The 23,677-nt window shown below is 51.0% G+C and overlaps 1 protein-coding gene and 1 long non-coding RNA gene across 4 annotated transcripts in view; both read right to left on the bottom strand.

Annotated features, from left to right (window-relative positions):
- The window catches only part of LOC116958692 (troponin I, slow skeletal muscle-like), a 16,161-nt gene extending 6,460 nt beyond the window's left edge, over positions 1-9,701 (bottom strand). Inside the window, exons 1-2 of one of the 3 annotated variants that reach the window (XM_032981427.2) lie at positions 9,578-9,701; positions 1,845-1,976 (exon numbers count right to left, since the gene is read on the bottom strand). In XM_032981427.2, the coding sequence (XP_032837318.2) occupies positions 1,845-1,976; positions 9,578-9,586 (141 nt within the window). In that variant the 5' untranslated portion in view covers positions 9,587-9,701. Of the gene's footprint in view, positions 1-546; positions 650-1,417; positions 1,525-1,844; positions 1,977-9,577 lie in introns of those variants that run through there. The other 2 variants (XM_076057221.1, XM_076057222.1) reach the window with 2 other exon arrangements.
- Positions 9,702-10,380: 679 nt separating this feature from the next.
- Positions 10,381-23,398, bottom strand: LOC142907647 (uncharacterized). Its single transcript, XR_012931171.1, has 3 exons — positions 23,025-23,398; positions 11,363-11,407; positions 10,381-10,471 (listed from the first exon to the last, which is right to left on the bottom strand). It is a non-coding gene; the product is annotated as an uncharacterized LOC142907647 (long non-coding RNA).
- Positions 23,399-23,677: the final 279 nt, after the last annotated feature.

Raw genomic sequence — 23,677 nt, 5'->3', positions numbered from 1 at the left:
TGTGAGTGAGTGACTGTGTGTGTGGGTGACTGTGTGTGTGGGTGACTGAGTGAGTGAGTGACTGTGTGAGTGAGTGACTGTGTGTGTGGGTGACTGTGTGAGTGAGTGACTGTGTGTGTGGGTGACTGAGTGAGTGAGTGACTGTGTGAGTGTGTGACTGTGTGAGTGGGTGACTGAGTGAGTGGGTGAGTGAGTGACTGAGTGACTGTGTGAGTGAGTGACTGTGTGTGTGGGTGACTGTGTGAGTGGGTGACTGAGTGTGTGGGTGACTGTGTGAGTGGGTGACTGTGTGAGTGAGTGACTGTGTGTGTGGGTGACTGTGTGAGTGGGTGACTGAGTGTGTGGGTGAGTGTGTGGGTGACTGTGAGAGTGGGTGACTGTGTGTGTGGGTGACTGTGTGAGTGACTGTGTGAGTGGGTGACTGTGTGAGTGGGTGACTGTGTGAGTGGGTGACTGTGTGAGTGGGTGACTGAGTGAGTGAGTGACTGTGTGAGTGAGTGGGTGACTGTGTGACTGAGTGACTGTGTGACTGTGTGAGTGATTCACCATCAGCTTCTCGAGGTTGACTCCAGACAGGGACATCTCTGGCACGTGCTCGACCATAAAGTTCTGTTAACTGGCTGGGTGGGTGAGTGGGTGACTGTGTGAGTGGGTGACTGTGTGAGTGGGTGACTGTGTGAGTGAGTGGGTGACTGTGTGAGTGGGTGAGTGGGTGACTGAGTGACTGTGTGAGTGAGTGACTGTGTGAGTGAGTGGGTGACTGTGTGAGTGGGTGACTGAGTGAGTGGGTGACTGTGTGGGTGGGTGACTGTGTGAGTAGGTGACTGAGTGAGTGAGTGAGTGACTGTGTGAGTGACTGAGTGGGTGACTGTGTGAGTGGGTGAGTGGGTGACTGTGTGAGTGGGTGACTGTGTGAGTGGGTGACTGTGTGAGTGGGTGACTGAGTGAGTGGGTGACTGTGTGAGTGAGTGGGTGAGTGAGTGGTTGACTGTGTGAGTGTGTGGGTGAGTGTGTGAGTGAGTGGGTGACTGTGTGAGTGGGTGACTGTGTGAGTGGGTGACTGTGTGAGTGTGTGGGTGACTGTGTGAGTGGGTGACTGTGTGAGTGGGTGACTGTGTTAGTGGGTGACTGTGTGAGTGAGTGGGTGACTGTGTGAGTGAGTGGGTGACTGAGTGAGTGGGTGGGTGACTGTGTGAGTGGGTGACTGTGTGAGTGAGTGACTGTGTGAGTGAGTGACTGGGTGACTGTGTGAGTGAGTGGGTGACTGAGTGAGTGGGTGACTGTGTGAGTGAGTGACTGTGTGAGTGAGTGGGTGACTGTGTGAGTGACTGTGTGAGTGGGTGACTGTGTGAGTGGGTGACTGTGTGAGTGGTTGACTGTGTGACTGTCTGAGTGGGTGACTGTGTGAGTGATTCACCATCAGCTTCTGGAGGTTGACTCCAGACAGGGACATCTCGGGCACGTGCTCGACCATGAAGTTCTGTTAACTGGCTGGGTGGGTGAGTGGGTGAGTGGGTGACTGTGTGAGTGACTGTGTGACTGTGTGACTTTGTGACTGAGTGACTGTGTGACTGTGTGAGTGAGTGACTGTGTGAGTGGGTGACTGTGTGACTGTGTGAGTGGGTGACTGAGTGAGTGGGTGAGTGGGTGACTGTGTGAGTGGGTGACTGTGTGAGTGGGTGACTGTGTGACTGTGTGAGTGGGTGACTGTGTGAGTGGGTGAGTGGGTGACTCTGTGACTGTGTGAGTGGGTGACTGTGTGAGTGGGTGACTGTGTGAGTGAGTGGGTGACTGTGTGAGTGGTTGACTGTGTGAGTGGGTGAGTGGGTGACTGAGTGATTCACCATCAGCTTCTGGAGGTTGACTCCAGACAGGGACATCTCCGGCACGTGCTCCACCATGAAGTTCTGTTTGTCGTTCTGCCTGTCCACTTTCTCCTTCTCCAGCGCCTCGGCGGCCCTCGCCAGCATCAGGCTCTGTGGCAGTCACGTGGGGGGGGGGGGGGGGAGTCACGTGGGAGACACGGGGGGGGGGTCACGTGGGAGTCACGTAGGAGTCACGGGGGAGAGTCACGTGGGAGACACGGGGGAGAGTCACGTGGGAGTCACGTGGGAGTCATGGGGGAGAGTCACGTGGGAGTCACGTGGGAGTCACGTGGAGTCATGGGGGAGAGTCACGTGGGAGTCACGGGGGAGAGTCACGTGGGAGTCACGTGGAGACACGTGGAGTCACGTGGAGTCACGTGGAGTCACGTGGAAACACGAGGGAGTCACGTGGGAGAGTCACGTGGAGACACGTGGAGACACGGCGAGATTGAGACGCAGTGATGGAGGTGGTGATGGTGGTGTTGGTGATGGAGGTGGTGGTGGTGGTGATGGAGGTGTTGGTGATGGAGCTGGTGATGGTGGTGGTGGTGGTGATGATGGTGGTGATGGTGGTGATGGTGGTGGTGATGTTGATGGTGGTGATGGTGGTGGTGATGGAGGTGGTGGTGGTGATGTTGATGGTGGTGGTGGTGATGGTGGTGGTGATGGAGGTGGTGGTGATGGTGGTGGTGGTGGTGATGTTGATGGAAGTGGAGGTGGTGATGGAGTTGGTGGAAGTGGTGGTGGTGGTGATGGTGGTGATGGAATTGGTGGTGGTGATGTTGATGGTGGTGATGGCGGTGGTGATGGAGGTGGTGGTGCTGATAGAGGTGGTGGTGATGTTGATGGAAGTGGAGGTGGTGATACAGTTGGTGGAGGTGGTGGTGGTGGTGGTGATGGTGTTGGTGATGGAGGTGGTGGTGATGTTGATGGTGGTGGTGGTGATGTTGATGGAAGTGGAGGTGGTGATGGAGTTGGTGGTGGTGGTGGTGGTGATGGTGGTGATGGAATTGGTGGTGGTGATGTTGATGGCGGTGATGGCGGTGGTGATGGAGGTGGTGGTGCTGATGGAGGTGGTGGTGATGTTGATGGAAGTGGAGGTGGTGATAGAGTTGGTGGAGGTGGTGGTGGTGGTGATGGTGGTGGTGATGGAGGTGGTGGTGATGTTGATGGTGGTGGTGGTGATGTTGATGGAAGTGGAGGTGGTGATGGAGTTGGTGGTGGTGGTGGTGGTGATGGAATTTGTGGTGGTGATGTTGATGGGGGTGATGGCGGTGGTGATGGAGGTGGTGGTGCTGATGGAGGTGGTGGTGATGTTGATGGAAGTGGAGGTGGTGATGGAGTTGGTGGAGGTGGTGGTGGTGGTGGTGATGGTGGTGGTGATGTTGATGGAAGTGGAGGTGGTGATGGAGTTGGTGGAGGTGGTGGTGGTGATGATAGGACATGGGGACACCGGGGAGATTGAGAGATGCCACTGATGATGCTGCTGCTGATGATGATGATGCAGATGATGCTGCTGCTGCTGCTGCTGATGATGATGATGCTGCTGCTGCTGCTGATGATGATGGTGCTGCTGCTGATGATGCTGCTGCTGATGCTGCTACTGCTGACGATGCTGCTGATGCTGCTGCTGCTGATCATGATAATGCTGCTGCTGATGATGATGATGCTGATGATGATGCTGCTGCTGCTGCTGATGATGATGATGATGCTGCTGCTGCTGATGATGATGATGCTGCTGCTGCTGCTGCTGATGATGATGATGATGCTGCTGCGGCTGCTGCTGATGATGATGATGGTGCTGCTGCTGATGATGCTGCTGCTGATGCTGCTACTGCTGACGATGCTGCTGATGCTGCTGCTGCTGCTGATCATGATAATGCTGCTGCATATGATGATGATGCTGATGATGCTGCTGCTGCTGCTGCTGATGATGATGATGATGCTGCTGCTGCTGCTGATGATGATGATGATGCTGCTGCTACTGCTGATGATGCTGCTGATGATGATGATGATGAGTCTGCTGCTGCTGATGATGGTGATGCTGCTGCTGCTGCTGATGATGATGATGATGCTGCTGATGATGATGATGATGATGCTGCTGCTGATGATGATTATGATGCTGCTGCTGCTGATGATGATGCTGCTGCTGATGATGACGCTGATGATGAGGATGATGCTGCTGCTGCTGATGATGCTGCGGATGATGATGATGCTGCTGCTCCTGCTGCTGATGATGCTGCTGCTGATGCTGCTACTGCTGACGATGCTGCTGATGCTGCTGCTGCTGATCGTGATAATGCTGCTGCTGATGATGATGATGCTGATGATGATGCTGCTGCTGCTGCTGCTGCTGATGATGATGATGCTGCTGCTGCTGCTGATGATGATGCTGCTGCTGCTGCTGATGATGATGATGCTGCTGCTGATCATGATAATGCTGCTGCATATGATGATGATGCTGATGCTGCTGCTGCTGCTGCTGATGATGATGATGATGCTGCTGCTGCTGCTGATGATGATGATGATGCTGCTGCTGCTGCTGATGATGCTGCTGATGATGATGATGATGAGTCTGCTGCTGCTGATGATGGTGATGCTGCTGCTGCTGCTGCTGATGATGATGATGATGCTGCTGCTGATGATGATGATGCTGCTGCTGATGATGATTATGATGCTGCTGCTGCTGATGATGATGCTGCTGCTGATGATGACGCTGATGATGAGGATGATGCTGCTGCTGCTGATGATGCTGCGGATGATGATGATGCTGCTGCTCCTGCTGCTGATGATGCTGCTGCTGCTGCTGATGATGATGCTGCTGATGATGATGCTGATGATGCTGCTGATGATGATGCTGCTGCTGATGATGATGCTGCTGCTGATGCTGATGATGCTGCTGATGATGGTAATGATGATGATGACGATGCTGATGCTGATGATGCTGCTGATGATGATGGTAATGATGATGATGACGATGCTGATGATGATGCTGCTGCTGATGATCCTGCTGATGATGGTGATGCTGCTGCTCATGATGATGATGGTGGTGATGATGATGGTGGTGATGATGATGATGCTGATGATGATGCTGATGATGATGATTATGATGATGATGCTGCTGCTGCTGCTGATGATGATGATGCTGCTGCGGATGATGGTGATGATGATGGTGATGCTGCTGCTGCTGATGATGATGGTGATGATGCTGATGATGGTGTTGATGATGCTGCTGCTGATGATGATGTTGATGATGAGGATGATGGTGATGCTGATGATGATGATGGTGATGATGATGCTGATGATGATGCTGATGTTGATGATGGTGATGATGATGATGCTGCTGCTGATGGTGATGATGCTGATGATTATGTTGATGATGGTGATGATGATGCTGTTGATGATGGTGATGATGATGCTGATGATAATGTTGATGATTGTGATGATGGTGATGATGATGATGCTGCTGAGGATTGTGATTATGCTGCTGCTGATGATGATTATGATGCTGCTGCTGCTGATGATGATGCTGCTGCTGATGATGACGCTGATGATGAGGATGATGCTGCTGCTGCTGCTGATGATGCTGCGGATGATGATGATGCTGCTGCTCCTGCTGCTGATGATGCTGCTGCTGATGCTGCTACTGCTGACGATGCTGCTGATGCTGCTGCTGCTGATCATGATAATGCTGCTGCTGATGATGATGATGCTGATGATGATGCTGCTGCTGCTGCTGCTGATGATGATGATGCTGCTGCTGCTGCTGCTGATGATGATGATGCTGCTGCTGCTGCTGATGATGATGATGATGCTGCTGATGATGATGATGATGCTGCTGCTGCTGCTGCTGATGATGATGATGCTGCTGCTGCTGCTGATGATGATGATGCTGCTGCTGCTGCTGATGATGATGATGCTGCTGCTGATCATGATAATGCTGCTGCATATGATGATGATGCTGATGATGCTGCTGCTGCTGCTGCTGCTGATGATGATGATGATGCTGCTGCTGCTGCTGCTGCTGCTGATGATGATGATGCTGCTGCTGCTGCTGATGATGCTGCTGATGATGATGATGATGAGTCTGCTGCTGCTGATGATGGTGATGCTGCTGCTGCTGCTGCTGATGATGATGATGATGCTGCTGCTGATGATGATGATGCTGCTGCTGATGATGATTATGATGCTGCTGCTGCTGATGATGATGCTGCTGCTGATGATGACGCTGATGATGAGGATGATGCTGCTGCTGCTGATGATGCTGCGGATGATGATGATGCTGCTGCTCCTGCTGCTGATGATGCTGCTGCTGCTGCTGATGATGATGCTGCTGATGATGATGCTGATGATGCTGCTGCTGATGATGCTGCTGCTGATGATGATGCTGCTGCTGATGCTGATGATGCTGCTGATGATGGTAATGATGATGATGACGATGCTGATGCTGATGATGCTGCTGATGATGATGGTAATGATGATGATGACGATGCTGATGATGATGCTGCTGCTGATGATCCTGCTGATGATGGTGATGCTGCTGCTCATGATGATGATGGTGGTGATGATGATGGTGGTGATGATGATGATGCTGATGATGATGCTGATGATGATGATTATGATGATGATGCTGCTGCTGCTGCTGCTGATGATGATGCTGCTGCGGATGATGGTGATGATGATGGTGATGCTGCTGCTGCTGATGATGATGGTGATGATGCTGATGATGGTGTTGATGATGCTGCTGCTGCTGATGATGTTGATGATGAGGATGATGGTGATGCTGATGATGATGATGGTGATGATGATGCTGATGATGATGCTGATGTTGATGATGGTGATGATGATGATGCTGCTGCTGATGGTGATGATGCTGATGATTATGTTGATGATGGTGATGATGATGCTGTTGATGATGGTGATGATGATGCTGATGATAATGTTGATGATTGTGATGATGGTGATGATGATGATGCTGCTGAGGATTGTGATTATGATGCTGATGATGATGTTGATGATGCTGCTGATGATGATGGTGATGATGATGATGCTGATGATGATGCTGATGATGATGGTAATGATGATGATGACGATGCTGATGATGATGCTGCTGATGATGGTGATGCTGCTGCTGATGATGATAATGGTGGTGATGGTGGTGGTCATGATGATGGTGGTGATGATGATGATGCTGATGATGATGATGCTGCTGCTGATGATGCTGATGCTGCTGCTGCTGATGATGATGATGCTTCTGCTGCTGCTGCTGATGATGATGATGATGCTGCTGCTGCTGCTGATGATGATGCTGCTGCTGCTGATGATGATGATGCTTCTGCTGCTGCTGCTGATGATGATGATGCTGCTGCTGCTGCTGATGATGATGCTGCTGCTGCTGATGATGATGCTGCTGCTGATGATGACGCTGATGATGAGGATGATGCTGCTGCTGATGATGCTGCGGATGATGATGATGCTGCTGCTCCTGCTGCTGATGATGCTGCTGCTGATGATGATGCTGCTGATGATGATGCTGCTGATGATGATGCTGCTGCTGATGATGATGCTGCTGATGCTGATGATGCTGCTGATGATGGTAATGATGATGATGATGATGCTGATGATGCTGCTGATGATGATGGTAATGATGATGATGATGACGATGCTGATGATGATGCTGCTGCTGATGATCCTGCTGATGATGGTGATGCTGCTGCTCATGATGATGATGGTGGTGATGATGATGGTGGTGATGATGATGATGCTGATGATGATGCTGATGATGACGATGATTATGATGATGATGCTGCTGCTGCTGATGATGATGATGCTGCTGCGGATGATGGTGATGATGATGGTGATGCTGCTGCTGCTGATGATGATGGTGATGATGCTGATGATGGTGTTGATGATGCTGCTGCTGATGATGATGTTGATGATGAGGATGATGGTGATGATGATGGTGATGATGATGCTGCTGATGATGGTGATGTTGATGATGGTGATGATGATGATGCTGCTGATGATGGTGATGATGATGATGCTGCTGATGGTGATGATGCTGATGATTATGTTGATGATGGTGATGATGATGCTGTTGATGATGGTGATGATGATGCTGATGATAATGTTGATGATTGTGATGATGGTGATGATGATGATGCTGCTGAGGATTGTGATTATGATGCTGATGATGATGTTGATGATGCTGCTGATGATGGTGATGATGATGATGCTGATGATGATGCTGATGATGATGGTAATGATGATGATGACGATGCGGATGATGATGCTGCTGATGATGGTGATGCTGCTGCTGATGATGATAATGGTGGTGATGGTGGTGGTCATGATGATGGTGGTGATGATGATGCTGATGATGATGCTGCTGCTGATGATGATGATGATGCTGCTGCTACTGATGCTGGTGATGATGATAGTGATGCTGCTGCTGCTGATGATGATGGTGATGATGCTGCTGCTGATGATGATGATGCTGTTGATGATGATGCTGCTGATGATGATGGTGATGATGATGCTGCTGGTGATGATGATGTTGATGATGAGGATGATGGTGATGCTGATGGTGATGATGGTGATGATGATGCTGATGATGATGCTGATGTTGATGATGATGGTGATGATGATGATGCTGCTGATGATGGTGATGATGATGATGCTGCTGATGATGGTGATGATGCTGATGATGATGATGTTGATGATGATGATTATGATGATGCTGCTGATGATGGTGATGATGATGCCGATGATTATGTTGATGATTGTGATGGTGATGATGATGATGCTGCTGATGGTGATTATGATGCTGATGATGATGTTAATGATGCTGATGATGATGGTGATGATGATGCTGCTGATGATGATGGTGATGATGATGGTGATGATGATCCTGCTGCTGCTGATGATGCTGATGATGATCCTGATGATCATGATGTTGATGATGATGCTGATGATGTTGATGATGATGATGCTCATGGTGATGATGATGGTGATGATGATGATGCTGATGATGATGGTGATGATGATGGTGATGATGATCCTGCAGCTGATGATGCTGATGATGATGATCCTGATGATGATGTTGATGATGATGCTGATGATGATGATGATGTTGATGATGATGATGCTGATGGTGATGATGATGATGACGTTGATGATGATCCTGCTGATGATGATGCTGATGATTATAATGTTGATGATGATCCTGCTGATGATGATGATCCTGATGATGATGATCCTGATGATGATGCTGATGATGATGTTGATGATGATGATGATGTTGATGATGATGTTGATGATGATGATGCTGATGATGATGAAGATGATGTTGCTGATGATGATGTTGATGATGATGGTGATGATGATGAAGATGATGTTGGTGATGATGATGTTGATGATGATGGTGATGATGATGGTGATGATGATGAAGATGATGTTGGTGATGATGATGTTGATGATGATGGTGATGATGGTGATGATGATGAAGATGATTTTGATGATGATGCTGATGATGCTGCTGATGATGGTGATGATGATGCTGCTGATGATGGTGATGATGATGCTGATGATGATGTTGATGATGATGATCCTGCTGATGATGATGCTGATGATGGTGATGATGTTGATGATGATGATGGTGATGATGGTGATGATGATTTTGATGATGATAATGATGTTGGTGATGTTCGCACCTTCAGCATTAGTTTTCTGGAGGCAGAGATCTTGCCCTTGGGCTGTGGAGAAAAATCATCATCAGCATCATCATCAGCAGCAGCAGCAGCTATATCAGCAGCATCATCATCATCAGCAGCAGCAGTATCATCAGCAGCAGCATCATCAGCAGCAGCAGCATCATCATCAGCATTATCATCAGCAGCAGCATCATCATCAGCATCATCAGCAGCAGCAGTATCATCAGCAGCATCATCAGCAGCAGCAGTATCATCATCAGCATCATCAGCAGCAGCAGTATCATCATCAGCAGTATCATCATCAGAAGCAGCAGTATCATCAGCAGCAGCAGTATCATCATCATCAGCAGCAGCATCATCAGCAGCAGTATCATCAGCAGCAGTATCATCAGCAGCAGCATCATCAGCAGCAGCAGTATCATCATCAGCAGCAGCAGTATCATCATCAGCATCATCAACAGCAGTATCATCAGCAGCAGCATCATCAGCAGCATTATCATCATCAGCAGCATCATCATCAGCAGCATCATCATCAGCAGCAGCAGTATCATCATCAGCAGCAGCAGCATCATCAGCAGCAGCATTATCAGCAGCAGTATCATATTCAGCAGCATCATCAGCTGCAGTATCATCAGCAGTGGCATCATCAGCAGTATCATCATTAGCAGCATCATCTGCAGCAGCTGTATAATCAGCATCAGCAGCATCAATATCGCACCAGTACAATAAGCGTGTGTGTGTCTGTGTGTGTCTGTGTGTCTGTGTGTGTGTGTCTGTGTGTGTGTGAGTCTCTGTGTGTGTGTGTGGCTGTGTGTGAGTCTGTGTGTGTGTGTCTGTTTGTGGCTGTGTGTGGCTGTGTGTGAGTTTTTGTAAAACTATATACTCACTGCTGGTCTGTGGATCACACAGACAGACACACAGACACACGGACACAGACACACACGTACAGATCCACACAGACACGGAGACACACAGACAGACACACAGACACACGGACACAGACGCACACGTACAGATCCACACAGACACACACACAGGCAGACACACAGGCAGACACAGACACACGGACACAGACACACACGTACAGACATATACATTCAGACACGCAGACACAGAGGTTAATATATTTTCTTCAGCATTGTAATAGTTTAAGTAACTGAAGCATCATCATCAACATCATCATTATAGCCATTCTCATCATCACCGTCATCATTATAGTCATCATCATTGTCATTATCATCATCATAGTCATCATAATCATAGCCATCATTATAGACATCATTATAAAATAATCATCATCATCATAGCGATCATCATAGCTAACATCATCACCATCATCATCATCATAGCCATCATCATCATCATCATAGTCATCATCATCATAGCCATCATCATAGTCATCATCATCAAAGTCATCATCATCATAGCCATCATCATCATAGCCATAATCATCAATAATCATTATAGCCATCATCATCATAGCCACCACCATCATCATCATCATCATCAAAGTCATCATCATCATAGCCATCATCATCATAGCCATAATCATCAATCATCATTATAGCCATCATCATCATAGCCACCACCATCATCATCATCATCAAAGTCATCATCATCATAGCCATCATCATCATAGCCATAATCATCAATCATCATTATAGCCATCATCATCATAGCCACCACCACCATCATCATCGTCGTTATATGCTACGAGTGGATTATCTGCGTGTCCATTTCTGGCTGAGTAGAATCTAAAGGCGGTCACGCCTGCTCGTTACTCACTCAGTCATCGTGGCGTTGGGTGGTGGGCTGTCAGTGTGTTTCAACCTGCGGGAAAGACAAAGGCGGACGTGGTCAGACTTTCCACATGTCGGCTCCAGGCGGTACTTCTCTGGCTCCGGACCGAAGGGAAGGCAACCTCTCCTCCTTCCGAATGCCCCACGTCCAGCCCAGGCCCTTGTACCCGAGTGGTGGGCTCACTCCCAACATTATTCCACTGAGCCGCAGGCGGTAGCGGTCTGGCTCCGGACAGAGGGAATGGCAGCCTTTCTTGCCGGATTGCCGGTTGGACATTCCGCGTGTCGGCCAGCCAAAACTGTGACAAATAATCTAAACGCGGGATGTGACGTGTTTCAGATGATTGTGCCTCCGAATGGCAAGCCCTATCTGTATTCCACTGAGCTCCAGGCGGTACCGGTCTGGCTCCGGACAGAGGGAATGGCAGCCTTTCTTGCCGGTTACCGGTTGGACATTCCGCGTGTCGGCCAGCCAAAACTGTGACAAATAATCTAAACGCGGGATGTGACGTGTTTCAGATGATTGTGCCTCCGAATGGCAAGCCCTATCTGTATTCCACTGAGCTCCAGGTGGTACCGGTCTGGCTCCGGACAGAGGGAATGGCAGCCTTTCTTCCCGGTTACCGGTTGGACATTCCGCGTGTCGGCCAGCCAAAACTGTGACAAATAATCTAAACGCGGGATGTGACGTGTTTCAGATGCTTGTGCCTCCGAATGGCAAGCCCTATCTGTATTCCACTGAGCTCCAGGCGGTACCGGTCTGGCTCCAGACAGAGGGAATGGCAGCCTTTCTTGCCGGTTACCGGTTGGACATTCCGCGTGTCGGCCAGCCAAAACTGTGACAAATAATCTAAATGCGGGATGTGACGTGTTTCAGATGATTGTGCCTCCGAATGGCAAGCCCTATCTTTATTCCACTGAGCTCCAGGTGGTACCGGTCTGGCTCCGGACAGAGGTAATGGCAGCCTTTTTTTACGGTTACCGGTTGGACATTCCGCGTGTCGGCCAGCCAAAAACTGTGACAAATAATCTAAACACGGAATGTGATGTTTCAGATGATTGTGCCTCCAAATGGCAAGCCCTATCTTTATTCTACTGAGCTCCAGGTGGTACCGGTCTGGCTCCGGACAGAGGGAATGGCAGCCTTTCTTGCCGGTTACCGGTTGGACATTCCGCGTGTCGGCCAGCCAAAACTGTGACAAATAATTTAAACGCGGGATGTGACGTGTTTCAGATGATTGTGCCTCCGAATGGCAAGCCCTATCTTTATTCTACTGAGCTCCAGGTGGTACCGGTCTGGCTCCGGACAGAGGGAATGGCAGCCTTTCTTGCCGGTTACTGGTTGGACATTCCGCGTGTCGGCCAGCCAAAACTGTGACAAATAATCTAAACGCGGGATGTGATGTTTCAGATGATTGTGCCTCCGAATGGCAAGCGCTATCGGTATTCCACTGAGCTCCAGGCGGTACCGGTCTGGCTCCGGACAGAGGGAATGGCAGCCTTTCTTGCCGGTTACCGGTTGGACATTCCGCGTTTCGGCCAGCCAAAACTGTGACAAATAATATAAACGCGGGATGTGATGTTTCAGATGATTGTGCCTCCGAATGGCAAGCGCTATCGGTATTCTACTGAGCTCCAGGCGGTACCAGTCCATACACAACACTATACACTACACTATAAACTACACGATACAATACACTATACACTACTACACTATACACTACTACACACTACACTATACACCGCATCATACACAACACTATACACAACACTATACACTACACTATAAACTACACGATACAATACACTGTACACTACTACGCTATACACTACTACACTACACTACACACTACACTATACACCGCACCATACACAACACTATACACTACACTATACACTACACTACTATACACTACTATATACTACACTATACACCACACTACACTACTATACACTACACTATACACTACAGTACACATTACACTATACACTACACTATACACTACACTGTACACTACACTATACACTACTACACACTACAATACACTACACCACACAACACTATACACTACTATACACTACACTATACACAACACTACTATACACTACACTATACACTACACTACTATACACTACACTACTATACACTACTGTACACTACACTATACACTACACTACTATACACTACACTACTATACACTACACTCTACACTACACTACTATACACTACACTACTACATACTACACTATACACTACACTACAGTACTATACACTACACTATACACTACAGCACTATACACTACACTATACACTACACTACTATATACTACACTATACACTACACTATACACTACACTATACACTACACTACTATATACACTATACACTACACTATACACTACGCTACTATATACTACACTATACACTACTATACACTACACACTACACTACTATACACTACACTACTATACAGCAGCACCTATACACAGACAAAGATCCCCCGTGTAGCCTCTAGCAGGGCTGTAGGGGCAAGTGCTGTTAGTAGCGAGTAGCAGCAGCAGCGCCTATACACAGACAAAGATCTCCCGTGTAGCCTCTAGCAGGGCTGTAGGGGCAAGTGCTGTTAGCGTGCAGCACCTATGAAGGCTACCGGCACTGTGGCACACGAGGGGGTGGGTGGCCAGCACCACGCCCGGCCGCCTTTGTCTCCCCCAGAGCTAGCTAAGTTCACTACACACAGCACCAGGTACTCATTTGAGGCTGAGTCGACCTAGGGGAGGCCCATGATCGGTTTAGATAATCGTCACTGGCGGTGGTGGCTGTGAGCGGGAATTGAACTCGGGTTCGTAGCGCAGCGTAGCGCTAACCACTACACCCACCGCTCCCCACACACACACACAGACTTACACACACATCGACACACACACCCCACCACGCACACACCCCACACACCACGCTGTAACAACAACCGCCATTCGCCACTAAGTGGCGGTGACGTCACCACGACGCTTGTGCCAGACTAGGTGCACGTTGATGCCACGTGAAGTGTCGAACGCCCGCTCGCAGGAGGTCACGGGGCAGACCCAGCAGGTGCCACGGGTCGACTGACTGAGATGACTGAGATGAGTGGCTGATGCACCACCTGTGCCCCTTACTGTGCCAACCTGCTGTGCTTTAGCCACCCGGCGCTCCGCTCGTTGTTGTGAGCGTCGCTCCTCCGCCCTCCGTTGTTGTTGGAGGGCGACTGCCTCCAACTGCCCAGTAGCATCCTTCACGAGCCTCCTCCACAGAGGCCGATCTTGACACCGCTGGTACCAGTCATCGGCAAGTCCACTCAGCTCCACGTCCTCCAGTACCACATCACTCCATCTCTTCTCTAGCCCGTGCCGCGCCCGTTTTGCCCCCTCGATCCGGCCGAACAAAAGCTGTTTCGGCATGCGGTGGCTGGGCATGCGGGCTACATGACCCAGCCATCGCAGCCTTGCCTGCCGGGTCCACGTTTCGCAAGCGTAGAGAAGGGAGGGAATGGCCGTGGCCGAGAAGACCTGAAGCTTAGTGCGGAGCGACAGACCAGGTAGCTTCCACACAGCGTTACGCAACCGATGAAAAGATATTGCCGCTCGACTGATTCGGAGTGAGACCTCTGCTGTTAAACTTGAGCCGGCCATGAGCACACTGCCCAGGTATGGGAAACTCTCCACTCTCTCCAGAACTGGCCCATCACCGATTGGGAGTTGTGGGGGTGGAGTGTCCGATGGTACAAAATACCCTGCTACGCACACAAGCCACACACACCACACACACACACACACCACACACACACACCACACACACACATACACCACACACACACACCACACACACACACCACACACACCACACACACACACCACACACACACACACACCACACACACCACACACACACCACACACACAGCACACACACACACCCCACACACCCCACACACACACCACACACACCATGCACACAGTACACACACCACACACACACACCACACACCATACACACCACACACACCCCACACCACACACACACACACCACACACACACCACACACACACCACACACACACACACCACACACACCACACACACTACACACACACCACACACACCACACACACACCACACACACCACACACACACCACACACACACCACACACACACCACACACACACCACACACACCACACACACACCACACACACCACACACACCACACACACACCACACACACCACACACACACCATACACACACCACACACACCATACACACACCACACACACCACACACACCACACACACCACACACACACCACACACACAGCACACACACCACACGCCACACACACCACACACACCACACACACGCCACACACACCACACACACCACACACACACCACACACACACACCACACACACAGCACCACACACACACCACACACACCACACTACACACACACCACACACACACCCCACACACCCCACACGCACACCACGCATGGCTGTTGGGAGGGGTAGTGGGGGGTAGTGGGGGGTGTGGGGGGTAGTGGGGGGTAGTGGGGGGTAGTGGGGGGTAGTGGGGGGTAGTGGGGGGTGTGGGTTCCTAGCCAGGCACAGGTCACAATAAAATTCTTTACCTTTTGTGGTCAGCTCCGGATTTGGATTTGCTACGGGGGGGTGGGTGGGGGGGGGTGACCAGGCCCTTACCCCTTCAACCCCTTGGCACGGAGCCACCGCCACCTTAGTCACGAGCAACCGGAGCCACGAGCAACCGGAGTCACGAGCAACCGGAGTCACGAGCAACCGGAGCCACGAGCAACCGGAGTCACGAGCAACCGGAGTCACGAGCAACCGGAGTCACGAGCCACCGGAGTCACGAGCCACCGGAGTCGCGAGCCACCTTAGTCACGAGCAACCGGAGCCACGAGCAACCGGAGTCACGAGCAACCGGAGTCACGAGCAACCGGAGTCACGAGCAACCGGAGTCGCGAGTGACCGGAGTCGCGAGTGACCGGAGTCGCGAGTGACCGGAGTCGCGAGTGACCCGAGTCACGAGCAACCGGAGTCACGAGCAATCGGAGTTGCGAGCGACCGGAGTCACGAGCGACCGGAGTCACCGCCACCGGAGTCACGAGCAATCGGAGTCACGAGCCACCGGAGTCACGAGCAACCGGAGTCATGAGCAACCGGAGTCACGAGCGACCGGAGTCGCGAGCGACCGGAGTCACGAGCCACCGGAGTCACGAGCCACCGGAGTCACCGCCACCGGAGTCACGAGCAACCCAAGTTACTTGCAACCGGAGTCGCTAGCAACCGGAGTCACGAGCGACTGGAGCCACCGACACCGGAGTCACGAGCGACCGGAGTCGCTAGCAACCGGAGTCACGAGCAACCGGAGTCACGAGCCACCGGAGTCACGAGCAACCGGAGTCACGAGCAACCGGAGTCACGAGCAATCGGAGTCACGAGCGACCGGAGTCACGAGCGACCGGAGTCACGAGCAACCGGAGTCACGAGCAACCGGAGTCACGAGCGACCGGAGTCACGAGCAACCGGAGTCGCTAGCAACCGGAGCCACCGCCACCGGAGTCGCGAGCAACCGGAGTCACGAGCGACTCCGGTTGCGAGCGACCGGAGTCGCGAGCCACCTTAGTCACGAGCCACCGGAGTCGCGAGCCAACGGAGTCGCTAGCAACCGGAGTCGCGAGCCACCGGAGTCGCGAGCGACCGGAGTCGCTAGTGACCGGAGTAGCTCGCAACCGGAGTCACGAGCAACCCGAGTTCCTCGCAACCGAAGTTGCTCGCAACCGGAGTCACCGCCACTGGAGTCGCTCGCAACCGGAGTCGCTAGCGACCGGAGTCACGAGCCACCGGAGTCGCTAGCAACCGGAGTCACGAGCCACCGGAGTCACGAGTGACCGGAGTCACGAGCGACCGGAGTCGCTAGCAACCGGAGTCACGAGCGACCGGAGTCGCGAGTGACCCGAGTCACGAGCAACCGGAGTCACGAGCAACCGGAGTCGCTAGCAACCGGAGTCACGAGCAACCGGAGTCGCTAGCAACCGGAGTCGCGAGCGACCGGAGTCACGAGCGACCGGAGTCGCTAGCGACCGGAGTCACGAGCGACCGGAGTCGCGAGTGACCCGAGTCACGAGCAACCGGAGTCACGAGCAATCGGAGTTGCGAGCGACCGGAGTCACGAGCGACCGGAGTCACCGCCACCGGAGTCACGAGCAATCGGAGTCACGAGCAACCGGAGTCACGAGCCACCGGAGTCGCGAGTGACCGGAGTCACGAGCAACCGGAGTCACGAGCCACCGGAGTCACGAGCCACCGGAGTCACGAGCCACCGGAGTCACGAGCGACCGGAGTCACGAGCAACCGGAGTCCCGAGCAATCAGAGTAGCTCGCGACCGGAGTCACGAGCAACCGGAGTAGCTCGCAACCGGAGTCACGAGCCACCAGAGTCACGAGCCATCGGAGTCACGAGTGACCGGAGTCACGAGCCACCGGAGTCGCGAGCAACCCGAGTTGCTTGCAACCGGAGTCGCGAGCAACCCGGGTTGCTCGTGACTCCTTCCAGTGTTCTGCATTGCGATGGTTTTGTTTGGTGTTGTTCTGACCCCCGTGCACCTGACCACTTTGACGTCTCTGGAAGAAAAAAAAAGATTGAAAGAGCTTCGCGGCTCATCGGAATGCGCCTTATTGAGTCGGAGCAAAGCTTCTGATGGCTCTGAAACGTGGAGGGGAGAAATAAATAACTCGGAGGAGGACCCCGGGGACACGGAGAGAGAGAGAGAGAGACACAGACCTCCTGTAGACCAAGCGAGGTAGTCAACATCTCATAGCCACTGTGATGATGATGATGATGAGATGGAGAGAGACAGACCTCCTGTAGACCAGGCGAGGTAGTCAACATCTCATAGCCACCGTGATGATGATGAGAGAGAGACACAGACCTCCTGTAGACCAGGCGAGGTAGTCAACATCTCATAGCCACTGTGATGATGATGATGACAATGAGAGAGAGACACGCAGACTCAAAATCTACAGCAGCAGCAGGCATGGTCAGGCTAGGGATCGAACCCACGACCTCCTGTGTACCAGGCGAGGTAGTCAACATCTCATAGCCACTGTGATGATGATGATGATGAGAGAGACACAGACCTCCTGTAGACCAGGTGAGGTAGTCAACATCTCATAGCCACCGTGATGATGATGATGATAATGAGAGAGAGAGAGACACAGACCTCCTGTAGACCAGGCGAGGTAGTCAACATCTCATAGCCACCGTGATGATGATGATGAGAGAGACACACAGACCTCCTGTAGACCAGGCGAGGTAGTCAACATCTCATAGCCACTGTGATGATGATGATGAGAGAGAGACACAGACCTCCTGTAGACAGGCGAGGTAGTCAACATCTCATAGCCACTGTGATGATGATGATGATGAGAGAGACACAGACCTCCTGTAGACCAGGTGAGGTAGTCAACATCTCATAGCCACCGTGATGATGATGAGAGAGACACACAGACCTCCTGTAGACCAGGCGAGGTAGGCAACATCTCAGAGCCACTGTGATGATGATGATGATGAGAGAGACACAGACCTCCTGTAGACCAGGCGAGGTGGTCAACATCTCATAGCCACCGTGATGATGATGATGAGAGAGAGAGAGAGAGACGCAGACCTCCTGTAGACCAGGCGAGGTAGTCAACATCTCATAGCCACTGTGATGATGATGATGATGAGAGAGACACAGACCTCCTGTAGACCAGGTGAGGTAGTCAACATCTCATAGCCACCGTGATGATGATGAGAGAGACACACAGACCTCCTGTAGACCAGGCGAGGTAGGCAACATCTCAGAGCCACTGTGATGATGATGATGATGAGAGAGACACAGACCTCCTGTAGACCAGGCGAGGTGGTCAACATCTCATAGCCACCGTGATGATGATGATGAGAGAGAGAGAGAGACGCAGACCTCCTGTAGACCAGGCGAGGTAGTCAACATCTCATAGCCACCGTGATGATGATGATGATGAGAGAGACAGACCTCCTGTGGACCAGGCGAGGTAGTCAACATCTCATAGCCACCGTGATGATGATGATGATGATGAGAGAGAGACACAGACCTCCTGTAGACCAGGCGAGGTAGTTAACATCTCATAGCCACTGTGATGATGATGATGAGAGAGAGACACAGACCTCCTGTAGATCAGGCGAGGTAGTCAACATCTCTTAGCCACGGTGATGATGATGATGAGAGAGACACAGACCTCCTGTAGTCCAGGCGAGGTAGTCAACATCCCATAGCCACCGTGATGATGATGAGAGAGAGAGAGACACAGACCTCCTGTAGATCAGGCGAGGTAGTCAACATCTCATAGCCACCGTGATGATGATGATGAGAGAGAGACACAGACCTCCTGTAGTCCAGGCGAGGTAGTCAACATCCCATAGCCACCGTGATGATGATGATGAGAGAGAGAGACACAGACCTCCTGTATATCAGGCGAGGTAGTCAACATCTCATAGCCACTATGATGATGAACACGCTCAGAACACGCTAAGAACACGCTAAGAACACACCAAGAACACGCTCAAAACGCGCTAAGAACACGCTAAGAACACGCTCAAAACGCGCTAAGAACACGCTAAGAACACGCTAAGAACACGCTAAAAACACGCTAAGAACACGCTAAGAATACACCAAGAACACGCTAAGAACACACTCAGAAAACGCTAAGAACACGCTAAGAACACACCAAGAACACGCTCAAAACGCGCTAAGAACACACTAAGAACACGCTCAAAACGCGCTAAGAACACGCTAAGAACACGCTAAGAACACCCTAAGAACACACCAAAAACACGCTCAGAACACGCTAAGAACACACCAAGAACACGCTAAGAACACGCCAAGAACACGCTAAGAACACGCTAAGAACGCGCTAAGAACACGCTAAGAACACGCTAAGAACACGCCAAGAACACCCTAAGAACAAGCTAAGAACGCGCTAAGAACACGCTAAGAACACGCTGAGAAGACACTAAGAACACGCTAAGAACACACCAAGAACACGCTAAGAACACGCCAAGAACACGCTCAGAACACGCTAAGAACGCGCTAAGAACACGCTAAGAACACGCTAAGAACACGCTGAGAACACGCTAAGAACACGCTAAGAACACGCCAAGAACACGCTAAGAACACGCCAAGAACACGCTAAGAACACGCCAAGAACACGCTAAGAACACGCCAAGAACACGCTAAGAACACGCCAAGAACACGCCAAGAACACGCTCAGAACACGCCCAGAACACGCTAAGAACACGCCGAGAACACGCCAAGAACACGCTCGGAACACGCTAAGAACACGCTAAGAACACGCCGAGAACACGCCGAGATCACGCTAAGAACACGCTAAGGACACGCTAAGAACGCGCTAAGAACGCGCTAAGAACACGCTAAGAACGCGCTAAGAACACGCTAAGAACACGCTAAGAACACGCTAAGAACACGCCGAGAACACGCTCAGAACACGCTAAGAACACGCTGAGAACACGCCCAGAACACGCTAAGAACGCGCTAAGAACACGCTAAGAACACACCAAGAACACGCTAAGAAAACGCTGAGAACACGCTAAGAACACGCTAAGAACACGCTAAGAACGCGCTAAGAACACGCTGAGAACACGCTAAGAACACACCAAGAACACGCCAAGAACACGCTAAGAACACGCTCAGAACACGCTAAGAACACACCAAGAACACACCAAGAACACGCCAAGAACACGCTGAGAACACGCTCAGAACACGCTAAGAACACGCTAAGAACGCGCTGAGAACACGCTAAGAACACGCTCAAAACACGCTAAGAACACGCTGAGAACACGCTAAGAACACGCCGAGAACACGCTCAGAACACGCTGAGAACACGCTAAGAACACGCTCAAAACGCGCTAAGAACACGCTGAGAACACGCTAAGAACACACCAAGAACACGCTAAGAACACGCTGAGAACACGCTAAGAACACGCTAAGAACGCGCTAAGAACACACTGAGAACACGCTAAGAACACACCAAGAACACGCCAAGAACACGCTAAGAACACGCTCAGAACACGCTAAGAACACACCAAGAACACACCAAGAACACGCCAAGAACACGCTGAGAACAAGCTCAGAACACGCTAAGAACACGCTCAGAACGCGCTGAGAACACGCTAAGAACACGCACAAAACACGCTAAGAACACGCTGAGAACACGCTAAGAACACACCAAGAACACGCTAAGAACACGCTGAGAACACGCTAAGAACACGCTAAGAACACGCTAAGAACGCGCTAAGAACACGCTGAGAACACGCTAAGAACACACCAAGAACACGCCAAGAACACGCTAAGAACACGCTCTTAACACGCTAAGAACACACCAAGAACACACCAAGAACACGCCAAGAACACGCTGAGAACACGCTCAGAACACGCTAAGAACACGCTAAGAACGCGCTGAGAACACGCTAAGAACACGCTCAAAACACGCTAAGAACACGCTGAGAACACGCTAAGAACACACCAAGAACACGCTAAGAACACGCTGAGAACACGCTAAGAACACGCTCAAAACGCGCTAAGAACACGCTGAGAACACGCTAAGAACACACCAAGAACACGCTCAGAACACGCCAAGAACACGCTGAGAACACACCAAGAACACACTACGAACACGCTAAGAACACGCTAAGAACACGCTAAGAACACACCAAGAACACACTAAGAACACGCCAAGAACACGCTAAGAACACGCCGAGAACACGCTAAGAACACGCTAAGAACACACCAAGAACACGCTCAAAACGCGCTAAGAACACACCAAGAACATGCTAAGAACACGCTGAGAACACGTTAAGAACACGCCCAGAACACGCTAAGAACACGCTCAGAACACGCCAAGAACACGCTAAGAACACACCAAGAACACGCTAAGAACACACCAAGAACACGCTAAGAACGCGCTAAGAACACGCTAAGAACACGCTGAGAACACGCTAAGAACACGCCAAGAACACGCTAAGAACACGCCAAGAACACGCTAAGAACACGCTAAGAACACACCAAGAACACGCCAAGAACACGCCAAGAACACGCTGAGAACACGCTAAGAACACGTTAAGAACACGCTAAGAACACGCTAAGAACACGCTCAAAACGCGCTAAGAACACGTTAAGAACACGCTAAGAACGCGCTAAGAACACACTAAGAACACGCCGAGAACACGCTAAGAACACGCTAAGAACACGCTAAGAACACGCTAAGAACGCGCTGAGAACACGCTAAGAACACACCAAGAACACGCTAAGAACACGTTAAGAACACACTAAGAACGCGCTAAGAACACACTAAGAACACGCCGAGAACACGCTAAGAACACGCTAAGAACACGCTAAGAACACGCTAAGAACACGTTAAGAACACGCTAAGAACGCGCTGAGAACACGCTAAGAACACGCTAAGAACACGCTAAGAACACGCCGAGAACACGCTAAGAACACGCTAAGAACACGCTAAGAACACGCTAAGAACACGCGTGTGTCACGCAGCTCACCGTGGACGTCTGGAGGAGACTTGGACCGTCTGTGGCAGCAGCAGCAGCGGGCGGAGGATGTTTATAGCCAGAGACCCGCCCCCCCAAAATGCGAGCGGGGTTGTGGAGTGGAGTGGGGGGCAGTGGGGGGGTGTAGCAGGTGGAGAGGGGCGTGGGTGGGTGGGTGGAACAGACAAAGCAATTGCCCAGAGCAGTGGCTCTTACTTCAGCCTGAAAATTTTATAACGTTAATAAACACATTTGGGGGGAGAGGGGTTTTAATGAACAAAGGAGTTGAACGATTTGTGCTTGCGTGCCCTGTGCTGAAAGTGTTTGTGGAAAATTTTGGCGCGTCTCGCGCCCCCCAGAAGGGGCATCTCGAACCCCCAGGATAACAACCACTGGCCTAGAGACACGTAGACTCATAGACACCCATAGACTCATAGAGACCCATAGACTCATAGAGACCCTTAGCCTCATAGACACCCATAGACCAACATAGACACCCATAGACTCATAGAGACACTTACACTCATAGACACATATAGACTCATAGAGACCCTTAGCCTCATAGACACCCATAGACCAACATAGACACCCATAGACTCATAGAGACTCTTACACTCATAGAGACCCATAGACTCATAGAGACCCTTAGACTCATAGAGACACGT

Source organism: Petromyzon marinus, chromosome 80 (assembly GCF_048934315.1).
Source record: "Petromyzon marinus isolate PM22_M1 ecotype Great Lakes invasive population chromosome 80, UKy_Petmar_22M1.pri1.0, whole genome shotgun sequence".
Lineage (NCBI taxonomy): Eukaryota > Metazoa > Chordata > Hyperoartia > Petromyzontiformes > Petromyzontidae > Petromyzon > Petromyzon marinus.
The sequence above is the reverse complement of the archived record's forward strand: the minus strand, read 5'-3'. Positions and strand labels throughout refer to the sequence as shown.